The sequence below is a fragment of the Lissotriton helveticus genome, chromosome 1_1 (genome assembly GCF_964261635.1).
Source record: "Lissotriton helveticus chromosome 1_1, aLisHel1.1, whole genome shotgun sequence".
Classification (NCBI taxonomy): domain Eukaryota; kingdom Metazoa; phylum Chordata; class Amphibia; order Caudata; family Salamandridae; genus Lissotriton; species Lissotriton helveticus.
In genome coordinates, this window is record NC_136057.1 from 709,493,037 (window position 1) to 709,508,528 (window position 15,492).

Here is a 15,492-nt window from a genome sequence, read left to right on the forward strand (position 1 = left end):
TCTGAAAAAGTCCTCTGGTCATAGGGTGGTGTCTTCTGCCCCCTCATCCAGTGCTGTGGTGTCCCAGTCTGTTGTTCCTGTCAAAACGTCGACAACACCGTCGATGAAAACATCGTCGACGACGACCATCTCAACAGGTACCAAGTCTGTTGCGTCGACGACTCCGTCGACAGGGAAAGCTACATCTCCCTCGACGAGACGAACAACGACGTCTACCTCGTCGACGACTCAGTCAACGATGATGACACCGTCGACGGTAGCGTCGTCGGCCATCCCGTCGACGACATCGTTGACGATTATTCAAATTCCGACGTTGAGCTTGTCGACGAGAGCCTTGTCGAGGGAAGCTTCGTCAACGAAGGCTTTTAAATCGCCGAAGTCAAGGACCATGATCTCTATCAGATCTTTTCACTTGTCGACGGGCCTGTCGACGATAAGGAAATCTTCCGAGTTTACATCATGGACGAAGATATCTCCACTTCCTCCATCAAACTTACTGGAAATGCAGGAATTGGACGGTGAGGAATCTTCGGGAGTGGCGTATAGTCCCTCCCAACTACAAATCAAGAGTCAGGACACGGATGAGGAGAAAGTTTACTCCTTTAAAGATGCTACTCAGACTAAGTCCACAATCTTTTCAGGAACCTTGTGACTACGAGGAGGAAGAGGAAGAACAGCAACCTGAAAGAAGGGAAGAATCTATATCAATGCCTGCATCGCTGGTAACTGACTTACGTCTTATGATTAACGATTACTACCATCGCTTCCTGAGGCTAATACCCCAATCCGCCGGCTCCAGTAATTCAGCCTACAGTACCAGTAAAACAGTCTTTACCTGCAGCGCAAAGAGTGCGTTCTCCACCGATAGTCACAATAAGAGATGACTTGGCCGACAGTGATGGAGATGATCAACCAGAAGAGGGTGAGCTTATTCAGGACGCTCCGGCTGGAGTAGAATGGGATGAGTACATTTTACCAACAACCCCTTCTCCATCTTCTTCACCAGCGAACTCACCTCCTCAAGACATTGGAGGGTTTCATGATATAATCGAAAAGGCTGCTAAAAGATTTGAACTTCAAATGCCGGTTCAAGACACAGAATGTTTCTTATATGATTTTCAAGAGGACTCGAGAAGGTTAATCAGATCGATCCCAATCATACAGCATGTATGGGATGAGGGCCTCAAAATTTTGAAGACACCAGCTTCAGTGGCAGCGTCGGGTCCAAGGATTGAAAAGAAATACCGAGTGCCAGAAACTTTGCCTGCGTGTTTGATAGGACATCCACGTCCGGAATCGGTAGTGATGCAGGCCGCGCAGAGAAACTCTAAAAATCCGGTATCCACATCTATGGCTCCGCCGGATAAGGAAGATTTACAGTAATGGCAGCCTCTACCATCAAGGCGGCAAATGCTTTGGCTCTCCTTAGCCATTACAACAGGCAGATGTGGTCCGATATAGCGCCACTATTGGCTCATTTACCAGATGATAAAAAAGAAGCAGCTATTCTACAGGATGGATCAAGAGCGGCCTCGGAATCCATTGATACCGCCATGGATATATCTTCGATGCCTTTTCGCCAGATGACGGGAGCAGTGTCGCTTAGACGGCAAGGTTGGCTGAAAGCTACCTCTCTTCGGCCTGAGGTTCAGGCCAAAATAGTCGACATGCCCTTTGATGGGGAATATCTTTTCGGGAAACACATAGACGACGCACTCCAGGGCATTAAGGCAGACACGGACACGGCGCGGGCGCTGGGGTCCCTTCAGCAGGGAAGATTTCAATCCTTTCGGAGAAGAGGAGCTAGAGGTCAATTTGGTCAAAGGTCATTGTAACAGTCGAACAGATACCAGCCTTACAACCAACAAAATTACCGACAATATCAGTCTAACCAGCAATATCGCTCCTCAAATTCCTCTTTTCATCAACAGTCTAGAGGAAAAACCACGGCTCGAGGCAGGGGACAGCAATCTAATAGACAGCAATGACTTACCCAAGGCGCCCTCCAACTGGTTTATACCCGACAACGACCATTATCTGTCTCTCTTCTCGAAGCATTGGATGTCAATAACATCAGACAAATGGGTATTGGATGTAATACACAAGTGAAATACCCTAGAGTTTGTTCAAATTCCACCTCATCACCCCCCAGTGTTCAGACATCAACAACACCGATCAGCTCTAAGAGTGGAAGTTCTATCGCTTATTCAGAAGGGAGCTATAGAGGAAGTCCCTTTTCAACAGAGAGGAAAAGGATTTTATTCGCACTTTTTTCTGATAAAGAAAAAACAGACTTCAAAATGGAGACATGTATTGGACCTAAGGGATTTGAATCCGTACATCAAGAACATCCCCTTCCGTATGCTTTCACTGCAGGAGATCCTCTTGCTCATACGACAGAAAGATTACATGGCATCTCTGGATCTTATGGATGCATATTTCCATGTTCCAATTCATCGGAAACACAAAGTATCTGTGTTTTGTAGTGGAGGGGCGCCACTTTCAGTTCAAGGTGTTACCCTTCGGCCTAAAATCGGCACCACGGGTCTTTACAAAATGCATGGCCCCAGTCGCAGCTAATCTACGATTGCAGGGGCATCAAATTCTCCCCTATCTGGACGACTGGCTTGTAAAGGGTCCATCCTACAAGAAAACTCAGATCTCATTCGTTGTAACGGGTTCCAGTTGGGGGGGGGGGGGGGGGGGTGGGGGGGTGTTTGTTTGTTTATTTTTTGTTCACAAGGCTTTGTATTGTTTTTTGTCCATTTCAATCATTGGGTCCTGTGAGGGTTGTGCTCTGTTTCCTTCATGGGGATGGGGGGTAGTGAGTTGAGACTGCTGTCCTGGAATGTCAATGGTTTGGGAGACAGGATAAAACGAGGGGTTGTGCTGCAGTTCCTTAGACGTCATTCCCCCGATATTGTTCTTTTGCAAGAAACGCATTTAATTGGTAACGCATGCCAGGCTATGAATAGACGTGGATACCGACTGGTCGCACACTCTGGATTCACTTCCGGCTCCAGAGGGGTGGGCATCCTAATCCGGTCCTCTCTCCCCATTGAAATTGATGATGTAATCCTCGACGACAGGGGGCGCTATGCTGCGCTCACCGGTAGATGGGAGGGTAAGACGCTTTCCATACTCACAATCTACGTCCCTCCGGGCCTGCAGACGTCGACTTTTGCTGACCTTGGGCGGCTCTTATTGGGTCTTCCTGAGGGTCTTCTGTTCCTGGGAGGGGACTTTAACTCCGTGGTCTCTGGCACTTTGGATCGCCACCCTCCTAGGGATTTGGCTAGGGCTCAATTTGGCTTGCTGACCTGCTGGACACTTTTGGCCTTATAGATAGTTGGAGGTTGATGCACCCTACTCAGCTCCAATATACCTTTCACTCGGGGGCGCATGGTAGTCTTTCCAGGTTAGATTATTTCTTAATGCCAGCAGCGCAATTACCCTCCATCAAAGAGATCCGTCAGCTTCCCAGGGGCATTTCTGATCACTCCCCCCTGTGGCTTTGTGTCGAGGCTGGGGTGGGTGGCGAGGGTAGAGTGGCTCCTATAAATCCCTGGTATCTTCGCAATCCTAAAACCCGCTCTGCACTGCTGAAATCTATTGACCATTACTTCGATAAAAATGAGGGGTCTGTTTCTTCTTTTGTTTCACTGTGGGAGGCCTTCAAGACTGTCATTCGTGGACATTCTTTATCTTTGATTGCTGCTTCCAAGAAGGCTAAATGTGAGAAACTTGTACGCATCGAAACTGAAATAACTGTACTTGAGAGTGATCTTGAAGGTGATGTTACTCGTTCTAAATTGCATTCTCTCAGTTTGAAACAAGCTGATTATAGGGCTCTTGTGACCGACGCAGCGAAAGCGATGTGTAGGGAGCAACAGGGCAGGATGTATGATTTGGGCGACAAGGCTGGTAAACTGATTGCGTGGCTGGACAAGAAAGAGAGAGTGAATCGTGTCGTCCCTGTGATTGAAAGGCCTGATGGTGAGTGTGTTACTGACCCAGCTGGTATTGAGTGCTTTGTTGACCATTTCTGAACTGTATACGCCTCGGTTAGTGACAGGGACGAGGAGGACTCCCAATTGTTGTTGCGAGACATAGTATTGCCTCGCCTTTCTGATGATGATAGAGACCTACTGGACGCACCTTTTACTATAGAAGAAGTCGCTGTTGCCATACGTTCCCTTCGTTCTGGCAAGGCAATGGGTCCTAATGGTCTGCCCATTGAACTATATAAGTTACGTCCTGACAAAATGGCTCCCTACTTAAGGAATATGTTCCTTGAGGCTTTCGATTTTGGTTCCCTCCCCGTTGATCAGCGACTAGCTACCATCGTTGTAATCCACAAGGAGGGTAAGCCGCGCGATCGCTGCGCCTCGTATCGGCCCATTTCTCTACTGAATGCCGAACCCAAAATACTGGCAAAATTGCTAGCTAATCTGTTGATTACGGTGATAAGTTTCTTGATTCATCCGGATCGATCCGGCTTCATTCCACACCGGAATACTGCCCTTAATCTTCGGAGACTTCACGGCGTGCTCGCGAGAGCTGGGACTCTTACTGAACCGGCCATTTGGGCCTCCTTGGACGCCACTATGGCTTTTGACACTATAGAATGGCCTTATCTTTGGGCGGCTCTCTCCAAATTTGGGTTTGGTCCCACATTCATCATCTGAAAGAGACACGTTCGTATTAGATTCCTTATCTTAGAATATCCCCAGGCGTCAGACTGGGTCCGGAAATTTTTGCATAGCAGTACCCTTGCGCGTCGGTAGGCGTCGTCTGCGGCTTCGCGTCCGTCGTGGGCGCCGTGATGACGTCGTTGGAGTACTTAGACGTCAGTTCTTCTTTTTTCCGCACCAGCAAGCGCAGATCTGGAAAAAGCAGTAACCCTAGTCAATTTTTGACTAACTTTTTGATCGTTTTTTGATCATTTCTCGATGCCCGGCTTTAAGCACTGCGAGGATTGCGACTGCACGATGTCGGTCACGGATCCTCACCACCTGTGTTTAACTTGTCTAGGCGTCGATCACGACGACAAGGCCTGCTCCGACTGCCGGGCCCTCTCTTCGAAAGCCAGGCGGGAGCGGTCCCGCAGGCGACTCGAACTCCGGCAGTCGGTCCCGCGCCGCGAGAGGTCTCGGTCCCACGGGAGGTCGAGGGACAGGTCGCGAGCTCAGAGAGTAGGCCGCACTCCTCCGGGTCGAAGTCGTCGTCAGGTAAGAAGCACAAGAAGTCCAAGAGGTGTCATCGCTCTGCGGACTCCCCCCACCCCCCGACGCTCGCGCGATGCGGCCAGGGGTTCGGGTGACACCGCCCACGCGACTCTGTCGGAGTCGCGGGCGCCGCGTTCAGCTCCACACCCTCCGGTCCCTGGGCTCAACGCGATGCCGGAGGAGATCGAGCGCTTCCTCATGGCCATGAGGAAACTCTCTCCTCCACGGGCTCCGCGGCGCCTTCGGGCCCAGCGGACCCGTCTGGGGCCTCTAGCGGGTCGGGGGTTTCGGCCCCGACGCCTTCGAGCCCGGCGCCGCAGGTTCCCGCTATCCCGACGCCGCCACCGCCGGCGCCTTCGGGCCCGGCGCCGCAGGGTACAGCGGCCCCGGTGCCTTCGGGCCCGGCGCCGCGGGACGCTGCTAGACCTTCTTCGGGATCTGGATCGTCGCCGGTGGACCTTACGACCTCTCCGGCATTGGACCATCAGGTGTCGCCTCCGGCGCCGTCCTCGGGCGGCGCCGTCCCCGATGCCCCCTTCATTCCTGTTCCGACGTCGGGACGGCCCCAATGGGCGCCGCTCCAGGCGTTGTTTGGGGAGTTTCACTTCTATGAGCAGGCCCCATTAGTTGAGAACCCTGAGTTTCAGGAGATGGGTGATGAAGGGGATTGGGAGGGGTCTGAGGACCCTCTGACCCGAGAGTGTCAGTCTCATGAGGACTGGGCAGGAGACCTTGGGGAGGCCAGTGGCCTGGACACCTCTCCAGACACTGGTTTTGTCTCCCCTCCTACCGTGGCTTCGGAGGAGGGGGCAACTTACAGTGTGGTGTTGATGAGGGCTGCCAAGGCCTTGGGCCTTGAGCTCCCCGTCGCGACCATGAGGACTAATCTCCTCACTGAGGTCCTTAAACCGCAGTCAAGCTCAGCCGAGCCTCTGCTGCCTTTTAATGAGGCCTTGACCGATGTTCTTCTGGGCACTTGGTCCAAGCCCGCTACAGGTTCGCCCGTACATGGGAACGTGGCCAGACGCCACCGCCCAGCACCGGGCGACCCATATTTCCTGTCCACCCACCCTACCCCCGAGAGCCTGGTCATCCAGGCCTCCAATTCCCAGACCGCATTCCCGTCGGCACCGCCGGACAGGGAATCCAAGAGGTACGAGCAGTACGGCAAAAAAATCTTCTCGTCCCTTAGTCTGGGACTGCGGTCTTCCAACACCGCATGCCCCTTGGGCCGCTACACCCACTCTCTGTGGGATACGGTTGCGGAAGTGCTGCCAGAGTGTCCGTTGGAGGTACGGGCCAAACTCTGTCAAGCCCTTGTGGATGGCCGGGATGCAGCCAAATATTCTATACGGTGTGGGCTGGATACCACCGACTCACTGGGTAGAGCGATGGCAACGACAGTGGCGGTCAGACGTCACGCCTGGTTGAGGTCCGCCAACTTTTCGGTCGATGTCCAGAACACCGTGATGGACATGCCGTTTGATGGCCGTCGCCTCTTTGGCGACAAGGAAGACCATGCGCTCGAGCGCTTTAAGGACTCCAGGGCTACGGCCAAGTCCTTGGGACTCTCGGCCCCACGCCAGCAATCGGCTGCCTTTCATTCCTTTTGTGGCCACGGAAGGGGTGTACCCACACGTGCTGCCAGCCACGCTACGCAGGGTAATACCCAACGCGGTGGCGGCCGTGGGAACCGCCGTCCCGGCGGTCGGGGACAACGGCAAAGTCAGTCCACACCTTCCCCCGCAGCATCCGCCTCAAAACCCTCCTAGTCCGTGCTTTCAGGCCCATGTGACGCCAGTGGGGGGCAGGGTTCGCCATCACCACCTCCACTGGCGCACCGTCACTTCGGACAGGTGGGTGCTGCAGATCGTCCGAAGGGGCTACTCCCTCCCCTTCAAGGCGACTCCTCCAGCCATGCCACCGCAGAACCACCGTGTATCGGCGGATCATTTGCGACTTCTGCAGGAGGAAGTTACGGCCCTCTTGGCCAAAGGGGCCATCGAGCGCGTTCCTGGGCCAGAAGTAGGGGGTGGTTGCTACTCCCACTACTTTCCGGTACCCAAGAAGGGCAAAGGGGGCCTACGCCCTATCTTGGACCTAAAGAACGTCAACGGCTTCCTCCGGAAGGAGAAGTTCAAGATGCTGACACTGGCTCAGGTCCTAGCTGCCCTGGACCCAGGAGACTGGATGGTAGCGTTGGACTTGCAGGATGCTTATTTCCACATCCCCGTCCTGCCGGCCCACCGGCGCTACCTGCGGTTCACGGTTGGCCACGAGCACTTTCAGTATACCGTGCTCCCCTTCGGCCTTACCAGCGCCCCACGGGTGTTCACAAAGGTGATGGCGGTGGTCGCAGCTCATCTGCGCAGGTTAGGGATTTCAATCTTCCCCTGCCTCGATGACTGGTTGTTGAAGGCGGGCTCGCCCCAGACAGTCGTCAGCCACCTCCAGACTACGGCAGATCTCCTGCACCGGCTGGGGTTCTCCATCAATGTGCTGAAGTCACACCTGTGCCCCTCTCAGAAGCTCCTTTTCATCGGAGCGGTTCTCGACTCGGCGCGGTTTCGGGTGTATCCACCCAAACAGCGGGTCCGGGATATTCAGGCTCTGATTCCCATCTTTCAGCCGCTATCCCGGGTCTTGGTCAGGTTGACGCTGCGGCTTCTGGGGCTGATGACCTCCTGCATCCTGCTGGTGCATCACGCCAGGTAGCGGATGCGGGCTCTGCAGTGGGATCTGAAGTTTCAGTGGGCCCAGCATCAGGGCAACCTATCCGACCACGTCCTGATCTCGGAGGGCACTGCGAGACAGCTGCAGTGATGGCTCACGGACCGCGATTGGGTCAGCGGCAGATCCCTCTCCCTTCCCCAACCGGAGCACGTAGTTGTGACGGATGCGCCCCTCCAGGGCTGGGGAGGCCACATGGGAGAGGCGGAGATCAGAGGCCTCTGGTCTCCGGCGGAGGCCCGGCTCCACATCAACCTGTAGGGCGATTCGTCTAGCACTGAAAGCATTCCTCCCCTCTGTCCGGGGGAGTGTAGTGCAGGTGTTCACGGACAAAACCACCGCCATGTGGTACTGCAACAAACAGGGCGGGGTGGGGTCGTGGACCCTTTGCCAGGAGGCTCTGCGCCTCTGGCAATGGCTGGAACGCCAGGGCGTGACCCTGGTGGCTCAACACCTGGCAGGTTCTCTGAACGCCAGGGCGGACGAGCTCAGCCGTCGGTGCATGATGGATCACGAATGGCGTCTGAACTCTGACGTGGCGCAAGGCCTCTTTCAGAAATGGGGAGAGCCTTGGTTAGATCTATTCGCCACCGAAGAGAACGCGCAATGTCATCAGTTCTGCGTGTTGGAATTTCCAAGGCGGCACTCGCTCGGAGACGCTTTTCGTCGCGAGTGGAGCTGCGGTCTACTGTGCGCCTTTCCGCCTATACCACTTCTGCCCAGAGTGCTGAAGAAGATCAAGCGCGACCGGGCCCAAGTCATCCTTGTGGCTCCGGACTGGGCTCGAAGATACTAGTATCCAGAGCTACTCAGTATGTCAGTCGATCCCCCGGTTCGTCTGCCTCTTCAGGAGGACCTTCTGTCGCAGCAGCAGGGGACGGTCCTCCACCCGAACCTGTCCAGTCTCCACCTCCATGCTTGGAGATTGAGCGGCGACAGTTGAGGCCATTTGACTTGCCTCCTGAAGTCTGTAACGTCATTCTGGTAGCCAGGCGTCCCTCCACAAAGTCGGTATACGCCTTCAGGTGGAACAGATTTGTGGCATGGTGCACAGCAAAGGCTGTGGATCCTCTTGCTGCCCCTCTTTCTGAGGTTCTTCTCTTCCTTCTTTCTCTTGCCCAGCAGGGCTCTGCTCTGGGCACTATCAAGGGCTACCTTTCTGCCCTTTCAGCCTTTCTCAGGCTACCTGATCAACCTTCTTTGTTCAAGTCCCCTATTGTAAATAGATTTCTGAAGGGCATCACTCACACATTCCCTCCTGTTCCGTTTGTGATGCCTCAGTGGGACTTGAACCTGGTTCTTACGTTTCTGATGTGCGCTCCCTTTGAGCCACTTCACAACTGTCCTCTCCGTCTTCTTACTCTGAAGACTGCTTTCCTGGTTGCCATCACCTCTGCCAGGAGAGTGAGTGAGCTCCAGGCCCTTTCTTGTACTCCACCTTTCCTTTCTGTCCATCCGGACAAAGTGGTGTTGCGTACTAAGCCATCTTTCCAGCCCAAGGTTGTCACGGCCTTCCACATCGGGCAGTCTATCACCTTGCCAACCTTCTTTCCGCCACCGCATCAAGGAAGAGCGACTCCACCGTCTGGACCCAAAACGTGCGCTCTCATTCTACTTGGATCGCACACGCCAGTTCCGGGTGGATGACCAACTCTTTGTTGGTTACGTGGGCGCTAAGAAGGGGAAAGCAGTGCACAAGAGGGCCATCTCCCGGTGGATCATCTTGTGTATCCAGGCATGTTACTCCTTGGCTAAAAAGGAGCCTCCTGTTGGATTACGGGCTCATTCCACCCGAGCCACGGCAACTACAACTGCCCTGGGCCGGGGAGTGCCCTTACAAGACATCTGTCAGGCAGCTACGTGGGCATCGCTGCACACGTTTGCAAGACACTACTGCCTGGACAGCCAAGTCCGGAGGGATGGCTTCTTTGGCCCTTCCGTCCTCCAGGACTTTCTGGTGTGATTATTGGTTCGCAGACCCACCACCGGGGTTGGTATTGCTGGGGTATCTATTCTAAGGTAAGGAATCTAATACTAACGTGTCTCTTTCAGATGCACAAGTTACTACTTGTGTAACGATATATCTGTAAGAGACATTAGTTAGTATTAGATTCCTTACCGACCCACCCATCGTCCCCGTTCTGCGAACCGATATCTAGGGTTAGGGTTACCCCCCTCCAGGGCCCTAGTTTCAATGGCACCAGTGTTGGTTTTTAACATGGCTCTGCGTTTCTGGCGCGGAAAAGCTGTGTCTAAGAACTGACGTCAGCACGCAGAGGCGGCGTCTAAGTACTCCGACGATGTCATCACAGCGCCGACGACGGACGCGGAGCCGCAGACGACGCCTACCGACGCGCAAGGGTACTGCTACGCAAAAATTGCCGGATCCAGTCTGACCCCTGGGGATATTCTAAGGTAAGGAATCTAATACTAACTAATGTCTCTTACAGATATATCGTTACACAAGTAGTAACTTGTGCGCCTGGGTGAAGCTTCTTTATGAAAAACCCCTCGCCCAGGTGGTTGTTAACGGTAAGGTCTCCGGTGTCTTCACACTTGGGCGTGGCACCCGGCAGGGTTGCCCGCTGTCCCCGTTGCTTTTTAGGTCTCGCCTGTCGATGCGCATGCGCATCGAGCAAGCGAGACTATAGGGGCTCATCTACTCTTTATCCACACTGCAAGGAATCGTGGCGATTCCTTGCAGTGCACGATAAATTTAAGCTCAATGCGCATGCGCATTGAGCTTAAATGCGCGTGCACATGCCCCCAGCCGCCTACTCTCTCTCTCAGCCTTCCCACAACTCCGCCCCCTCACTACTTGATTGCACGGCCGCTAGGCCGTGCCTCCCCTACTCTCCTCCCCCCTCCTCCTCTCCTCCCATGCCTGCCTGCCTGCCTCAACTCTCCGCCTCCTCGATCTTCTGTAAAGAATAATTGAAGTATACTCATTAAACCAAACAAGGAACTTACACGTCTATCAAAGCTAAATTAACCCGTAAGAATAACACACAGCGTGTCATTCGTATATTACCAATCCTTACCGAATAATGGGACCGTCTGATTTAAAGCGTCCCGAGTCGATCACATTTTTTCAATGGGCTCTACACAGTCAGCGCAACTCAAGTCACTGCTGGGTAGAAGATTAAATCCAACGGGGAAGGATCACACGGTAAGAGGATTCCCTCCCGTCAACAATCCAGAGTAAAAGTTTGCGTTTAGGCGTTTGTCTCTCGCGCCATATCAGGGCTTAGAAATAGAGGGCGGACCAACTAGACTTAAACCGGGGCACACAATCCCAACTTTAGAGCGGAAACTAAAAAAGGACTAGCGCCGCGAATACCTCTAAACTCACTCATCATGGCAGTGCTCTAAGTAAAGTAATATATCCAAGTTTATAACACGCAAATACTCGAATATGCCTCGAGTTTACCCAGAATGAATTTAAAAAATCTGAATTATACCAAATATAAACACATAAAAATAAAATGTTTGTCCTAGTATCTTATTTATATACTTTCAACACAGCGAAGTGTAAATAATAGTCACCCCTTATAACCCAGTGTGTTGCCTCAACCCCTTACATTCTGCAGATTTTGTAATACATTTGTCAATTGATCAATACATAAAACGATTGATTTCAAGTACAGCAGTAGTGCAAAATATACACACAAACAGGTATATCTATATTAATATTCAAGACCCTCAACCCCTCACCCTCACCCACCTTCACTCACCTTCACTCACCCTCACTCACCCTCACTCACACTCACACTCACCCTCACCCACCCTCAACCCCTCATCCTCACTCACCCTCAACCCCTCACCCTCACTCACCCTCAACCCTTCACCCTCACTCACCCCCACTCACCCTCAACCCCTCACCCTCAACCCCTCACCCTCACTCACCCTCACCCTCACTCACCCTCAACCCCTCACCCACCCTCAACCCCTCACCCTCAACCCCTCACCCTCAATCCCTCACCCACACTCACCCACACTCACCCACACTCACCTTCACCCTCACTCACCCTCAACCCCTCACCCTCACTCACCCTCAACCCCTCACCCTCACTCACCCCCACTCACCCTCAACCCCTCACCCTCAACCCCTCACCCTCACTCACCCTCACCCTCACTCACCCTCAACCCCTCACCCACCCTCAACCCCTCACCCTCAACCCCTCACCCTCAATCCCTCACCCACACTCACCCACACTCACCCACACTCACCCACACTCACCCTCACTCACCTTCACCCTCACTCACCTTCAACCCCTCACCCTCACTCACCCCCACTCACCCTCAACCCCTCAACCCCTCACCCTCATTCACCCTCAACCCCTCACCCTCACTCACCCTCAACCCCTCACCCTCACTCACCCTCAACCCCTCACCCTCAATCCCTCACCCTCACCCACACTCACCCACACTCACCCCCACTCACACTCACCCCCACTCACCCACACTCACACTCACTCACCCTCACTCACCCTCACCCTCATGCTAAACCCATTAACAATTCTAAAAGCACTAACTCTAATGCTGCGAGACCTATTGCATTTCTAATGCTTGTTGCCCTTGCTTTGGAGCAGCTGGCGGAGTGACTCCGTTGGGAGCCTTCAATGAAAGGCATTAGGTGGACTCCCGACTTTGAGGACCGAATCTCGCTATATGCGGATGACCTCCTCTTATATCTTACATCCCCCCAGAAATCCCTTAATGTGCTTTTTGATGTTCTGACCTCCTTCGGGAAGAACTCGGGTCTCATTATTAATTGGACTAAATCGTGCGTCTACGTTTTGTCAGGTGAGCTCCCTCCACTGTCTTGTAGATTTCCGATTCAGATTGCTGACACTGGCTTTAAATACTTGGGAATTTATGTTTCCTTGGATCCCGCAGTTCGCTACGAACGCAATTTGCTACCCCCTCTCCACCGGCTCAAGCTTGACGCTACACGATGGCGGCAGTTGCCTTTGTCGCCACTGGGTTGCGCAGCTCTTTTTAAAATGATGTCGCTGCCCAGATTTTTGTATGCACTCCAAAACTTTTTTGACCCCATTCCATCCAGTTATTTTCGTGAAGTGGAGCACCTGCAGAGGCGGCTGATCTGGGACGGGCGTGCGCGAACTGCTTTGTCTAAGCTCACGCTTCCGTGGTACGATGGAGGCATTGCCCTCCCAGATATCAAGCGCTACTATTGGGCTTCTCAATTAAGTGCTGTTAACCACGCAACTTACGCTCCTGATCCTAACCCGGCCTTTGCCATGGACAAGCACCTCCTGCCCGGTGGGAATTTTAATAGAGCACTATATTCTAAGGGGCTTCATAGAAGTTGACCGGGCCCACGAAAATCACTGTATGAGTGTGGCACGATGCGAATGCGCCCTTGGGATGGTGTGATAGGTTGACGCGCGCGACTCCATTGTATGCTTCCGACGGTTTGGGCAATTTGTGGCGGACGAAAGGCTTTGATAAATGGGACATGATTGGTCTAAGTAAGGTAGGTGACCTCTGGTCCAAGGAAATGTGAAGAACTTCGAGGTGCTCAAGACGGAATATGAGCTTGGAGACAGGGAATTCTTTAGGTATGCTCAGGTGCGTCATGCTTTGCTGTCAGTCTTTGCTGTGGGAACCGCTATTCCCGAATCCTCGCCTCTCGAGGGCCGTATCCTGGACGGCCATGTCCCTGATAGTACAATTTCACTGATTTATAAAAAACTGATCAACACCAGAATTGACTTGCTTGCGCACCTCAGGGCTTCATGGATTGCCGACGGATTGGAACTGGACGACGAGGACTGGCAGTCTGCTTTGTCCTCGCCTAAAGAGGTTGCCAGTCCTGCCCGCCTTCGGTTTATCCAACTTAAGATCCTTCATCGTGTGTATGTCACTGGTCCGAGTCTGGTTCGAATGGGTTACTCTTTGGATGGGCTGTGTAAACGTGGCTGCGGCGAGATTGGTACCTTCCTTCAGATTGTGTGGGAGTGTCCCGAAGTGGCTGGTTTCTGGTCCCGAGTGCATGCGATTATGGCGAATGTCACGGGGGTTCCGCTTCTACCCGAGGCCCGGCGCTGTCTTTTGAATGTGTGGGAACATAACGATTATAATGCTTCTCAAATTTGCTGGGCGACCCTCGGCAACATGATCGCTAAGAGGGATATTGCACAGCTATGGGGCTCCCACAGGCCGCCCACTGTACTGGCGTGGAAGGAAAATATGGATTGGTGCATGTTTAGGGAGAAGACGGTATATTTGTCTCGGGGCAGACCCAGAACTTGGAGCAGAATTTGGTCACAGTGGAATGCTTATCGTGGAAATATATGTACTCCCCCACATGATTCTACCTCTGATGTCCCATTGTCCCCCTAATTGGCATTCCCAGTGTTTTGTATTGACTGTATATTTTGCATTGTTTCCTCGCTGCCCCCCCCCCCCCCTCACTATTACTTTTTAACTATACTGTACGTTTTGCATTGTTCGGAGCTGCTCCCACATGGACTCAGGATCACCACCACTGTACTTTTGCCTTGTGTTTTGTTGTTTGTTGTTAATTTCAATAAAATTCTTTAAAATAAATAAATAAATAATTGGTACTAGGCATTGTGTGCACAGATGTCCGTTTCACCTTGTTTAAAAAAAACAATAACATTATTTTCAAAAAAATATTCAGAATGTTTTGAAGGGGCGTTATCTTGTGTTTTGGTGCCACCTCCTTTATCTGCCCAACCTTGGGCAGATGTATAATTCATTCAGAACCCCTCAGTGGAATGAATCCCTATAACTTAAAGCTACCTATCTGTAATTCTATATTTAAACCCTCAACTTATAAATTACTGAGTGCTGAAACAGTTGTTCTGAAAGATTAATATTAAAGGAGAGCTATTATTTAACTTTATAAACCATTTTTCCAAAGCTTGCTTTCAAGTTGCAGTTGAATAAAGGGAACAGTTTACTGTTCTAATTACTCAATACCGGTATTGATTCTTTTGACTAGATGGAGAACGGGCGGCAGAAGAGAAGGAAATAGAGGATAAATCTCAATCAAAATCTATACGAGAGCGACGGAGACCCAGAGAGAAGCGGAGATCAACAGGGGTTTCGTATTGGACACAGGATGTACGTTTGTACATTTCTAATATGTGTGTCTTTGCGGTGTTGCAAAGACTATTACAAAAAAAAAATGTTGATATTTTATATCCAAAAATGTTAAATAGAATTACACAAATACTATTTTCTGCTTAGTATCTGACCTAGAACTAAGACCATATCTTAAGCTTTCTACAGGCATTAGATGGATGTGTGCTGTATAGGATTCCTTAGCACATATTTCAGCTCAATCATGACTATTTATGTGAACTACACGTTTTAGTAAACATAAAGGCAGTACTCAAAATGTTAGGTAACAGTTACTTTTTGTTCAGATCGGAACGCAGCTGCTTTTAGATACAACAGTAGAGAAGATGAAGCCTTTTAATTATAGCGATGTACAGTGGCTGTGCATGGTTCTGTTGATTCAGTTAACAGTTTGATAATG

At 51.9% G+C, this 15,492-nt stretch overlaps 1 protein-coding gene across 8 annotated transcripts in view; it reads left to right on the plus strand.

Annotated features, from left to right (window-relative positions):
• The window catches only part of PPP1R12A (protein phosphatase 1 regulatory subunit 12A), a 1,571,083-nt gene that overhangs the window by 1,140,315 nt on the left and 415,276 nt on the right, over positions 1-15,492 (plus strand). For all 8 annotated transcript variants that reach the window (XR_013606928.1, XM_078674242.1, XM_078674241.1 and 5 more), the window contains one exon: positions 14,953-15,074. Coding sequence is in view for 7 of the 8 variants with exons in the window: in XM_078674242.1 (XP_078530368.1) it covers positions 14,953-15,074 (122 nt within the window). In the remaining variant the exon portion in view is untranslated. The remainder of the gene's footprint in view (positions 1-14,952; positions 15,075-15,492) is intronic.